The sequence below is a fragment of the Palaemon carinicauda genome, chromosome 10, assembly GCF_036898095.1.
Source record: "Palaemon carinicauda isolate YSFRI2023 chromosome 10, ASM3689809v2, whole genome shotgun sequence".
In the NCBI taxonomy this organism is placed as follows: Eukaryota; Metazoa; Arthropoda; class Malacostraca; order Decapoda; family Palaemonidae; genus Palaemon; species Palaemon carinicauda.
The window spans coordinates 21,497,929-21,500,699 of NC_090734.1; the positions used below are offsets into that span (position 1 = coordinate 21,497,929).

Below are 2,771 nucleotides of genomic sequence, written 5' to 3' on the forward strand. Positions count from 1 at the left end.
ACATTGAATTGCCCAATAATCTTTATAATGCACGATAACGGATGTGAATGTCCTTGTTGCAAGTAATCTCTGTTAATTGGAATCTCTTAAAAAGTAGTCATATTTTCTCAAAAATGCCCTTGCTTTGGCAGTGGTGGTAAAAATGCTGAATAATGTTTAGTTATCTGCATTTCTATTAATTTCAGGAGAAAACAAAGCTGCAGTTCAACAGGGAGGATTAGGAGAGACCAGCTCAACAAGCAGATCTGTTCCATTCCCTTCACTCTATATACTTGTATGTGTTTTTACTTTAATTCAAGCTCAGCTACTAGAGCAGTGTTTTATATTTGTCCGTTATTGACACTCTTTGTATTTTAGTTTATTTGAGGGTTTTCATAATCTTCTCCAATTTGGGTATAATTTACCATACAGCATTAAGCTAAATCATATTTCAGGTACACAGACTTTCATAGAATTTATTAGTAGGTGGGCCTTAGTGTTTACAATGATTTTATAATCGTTCAAGTTTGATAATAACTATCTCCTAGGTCTGTAGGTTAACACTCTAGTAGTTAGGGAGTAATGGCCTACGACATCTGGAGAAACTGCATGAAGGCTATTGCCAAGCGGGGTAATAATGCTGACGGGGATGCCTTCATACAAGCTGATGACATCACCTACTACTACTACTAGAAGATTTCCTTGCCTATAGCAAGACATGGCTCTTGCACTAAGGAGACTTTGAATTTGTATGGTGGTCTCCCAGGGTTCAGCAATGATGAAAAAGCAAGGGTAAATTTTTAAAAGTTGACGAGAACGTAAAAAAGGTGAATTTTTAACTTTACAAGAGGGGGGATATGCTGTGTGTGGCGTGAAAGGGAGGGAAGTAACCTAGAGGAGAGACTCCTCTTTAGGTCCACGAAATGAAAGGTTAGCAGACAGTGTCTGTCATTACGAGAGGAAGTTGTTATAGCAGCAAGTCCCAGTAAGTAGAAGAGACTGGAAGAGGAATGAAGTAATTTAAGTCAGAGAGAAAAGGACCAGGTTTAAGGAAATAAGCTCATCCCTGCTCGCTCGCTGGAAGCTTGAAATATTGGAGTATCTCCATGAAGTTTGGGATCTTGGCGTGGGAAAGGACTCTGGTGAGGATCTTGAAGATGAAAAGAATGAGGTGTTTCAATGACAGTGACTCAACTTGTTGAGCAAGGAATTGGGTTGAGTTGGAAGGTATAGGCGTTGGGAGAGGTGCTGCTATCCACTGGCTGGATGTGTCTGGAACAGTGACAATGGGCGGCTGGCGTTGTCTTCTTTGGCGAGAAGGTCGCTGGTCCTGTGGCGGTTGTGTTACAGGTGCTTGCATTGGTTTGGGCGAGGAAGTGCTCTTCATAGCTGCTATCCTCTTGAGTCGCTCTAGGCAGCGCCTGTTCCAAGCGTGATGAGTCCTGGAGGACTTTAGGCACTTTGTTTTGTCTCTTTACCCTCTTTTTGGGCTTGGATACACTTTCCACTGTCGTGACGCTGGATGCAGACTCCGCAAATAGTGGGTCCTTTACAATCTTCCCTGTGATGGCCGTATTGCTGACAGGAGAAGCATATGAGCCTCCTAGATCCAGTGAGGATGGAACTAGACTGATGAAGGTGGCTATCAGCTTACTGACAGGGACATTGTTCTTGTTTTTGTAGCACACCTCCCCGTCGATGTTGCTGTAAGATGTGGCAATGGTGAGAGGCATGGTGACAGGATATCTGGCGACAGCAGCTTTCCTCTGGATCAGGGCAGGGTCGAGCAGTGTCAGGGATGGGTCATCGTGGAGAGAACTGGCAGTTTCCTAGTCCTTTGCAGAGATAATAAGCTCTTCATTCCGGTCAGGTTTGGCTGTGATACACATACGAGGCTTGGCAGCCATGTCAGCAAAGTTGGCATGAGAGATTGACCTGTCAGTTAGTTGTAGTTTAAACTTTGGGAGTGGTTTATTGTCTTACTTTTTAGGGTTTGGAATACTGGCAGCAATGGCAGAGGCTTCCTTCAGGAGTTGGGTGAGGTAGATAGTGCAATTACAGTCCAGGGAATGGTTTCCCTAAGGGACTGCCTGGGTCTCAGCAGGATCTATTTCCATTGCTGTCGAACCCTCAGGCGCCGAGGTTGAAAACATAGCTGTTGCTGCATCTTTCTGCAGTGGAGTTGAAGGTGCCGGCGAGGATTGAGGTGTATTTTCATTCCTTGGAGTTGTGGCAGGTGATGGCTGGGGTGTAGGAGGCACTGGAGAAGGGTGTTCTGGGCTCTTCCTTTGCTTGGATGTGGGTACATCTGGCTCACTGGTGGCTTTTAGAGTCCTGAAGTACTTCAAACATTTGTTAGATGCAATCTTGCACTCCTTGCATTTGCATCTCTTGGTATGTGTGGGCGGTGACTTGTCAGAAACGTTATTTGTTCTGAGGCCTATTTTTCTGAATAGTTTTACTCTATTCTTTGAGTAGGTGGCACAGCTGTCGTAGTCGCAAGATGGTTCATTGTACCGCTTCCTACGGTGGCGTCCGCCTTCAGGATACAGGTGCCATGCCCAGTCTCCAAGGTAGAAGACGGATATGGTGGTGAAACTCTACAGGCCGCGCACCAAAATATCTGCTGAGCGGAATAGGTAGAGAGAGAGGAAATGTAGTCGGTGTGAGAGCTCGGCTGAGGCTGACATCACCCTTTTGACTCCGTCTTTAACCCCCAGATCAACGCGACGGAGGGAGTCAGACAGTGGTGGGTTTTGTGATTTCAGCACAAAGTACTCAGGAGAGTGCCA

At 45.4% G+C, this 2,771-nt stretch overlaps 1 protein-coding gene across 1 annotated transcript in view; it reads left to right on the forward strand.

Moving 5' to 3' along the window:
- Window positions 1–340, forward strand: part of LOC137647881 (uncharacterized) — a 28,444-nt gene extending 28,104 nt beyond the window's left edge. Inside the window, exon 9 of the mRNA XM_068380835.1 lies at window positions 186–340. Coding sequence (XP_068236936.1) covers window positions 186–340 — 155 coding nt within the window. The remainder of the gene's footprint in view (window positions 1–185) is intronic.
- Window positions 341–2,771: the final 2,431 nt, after the last annotated feature.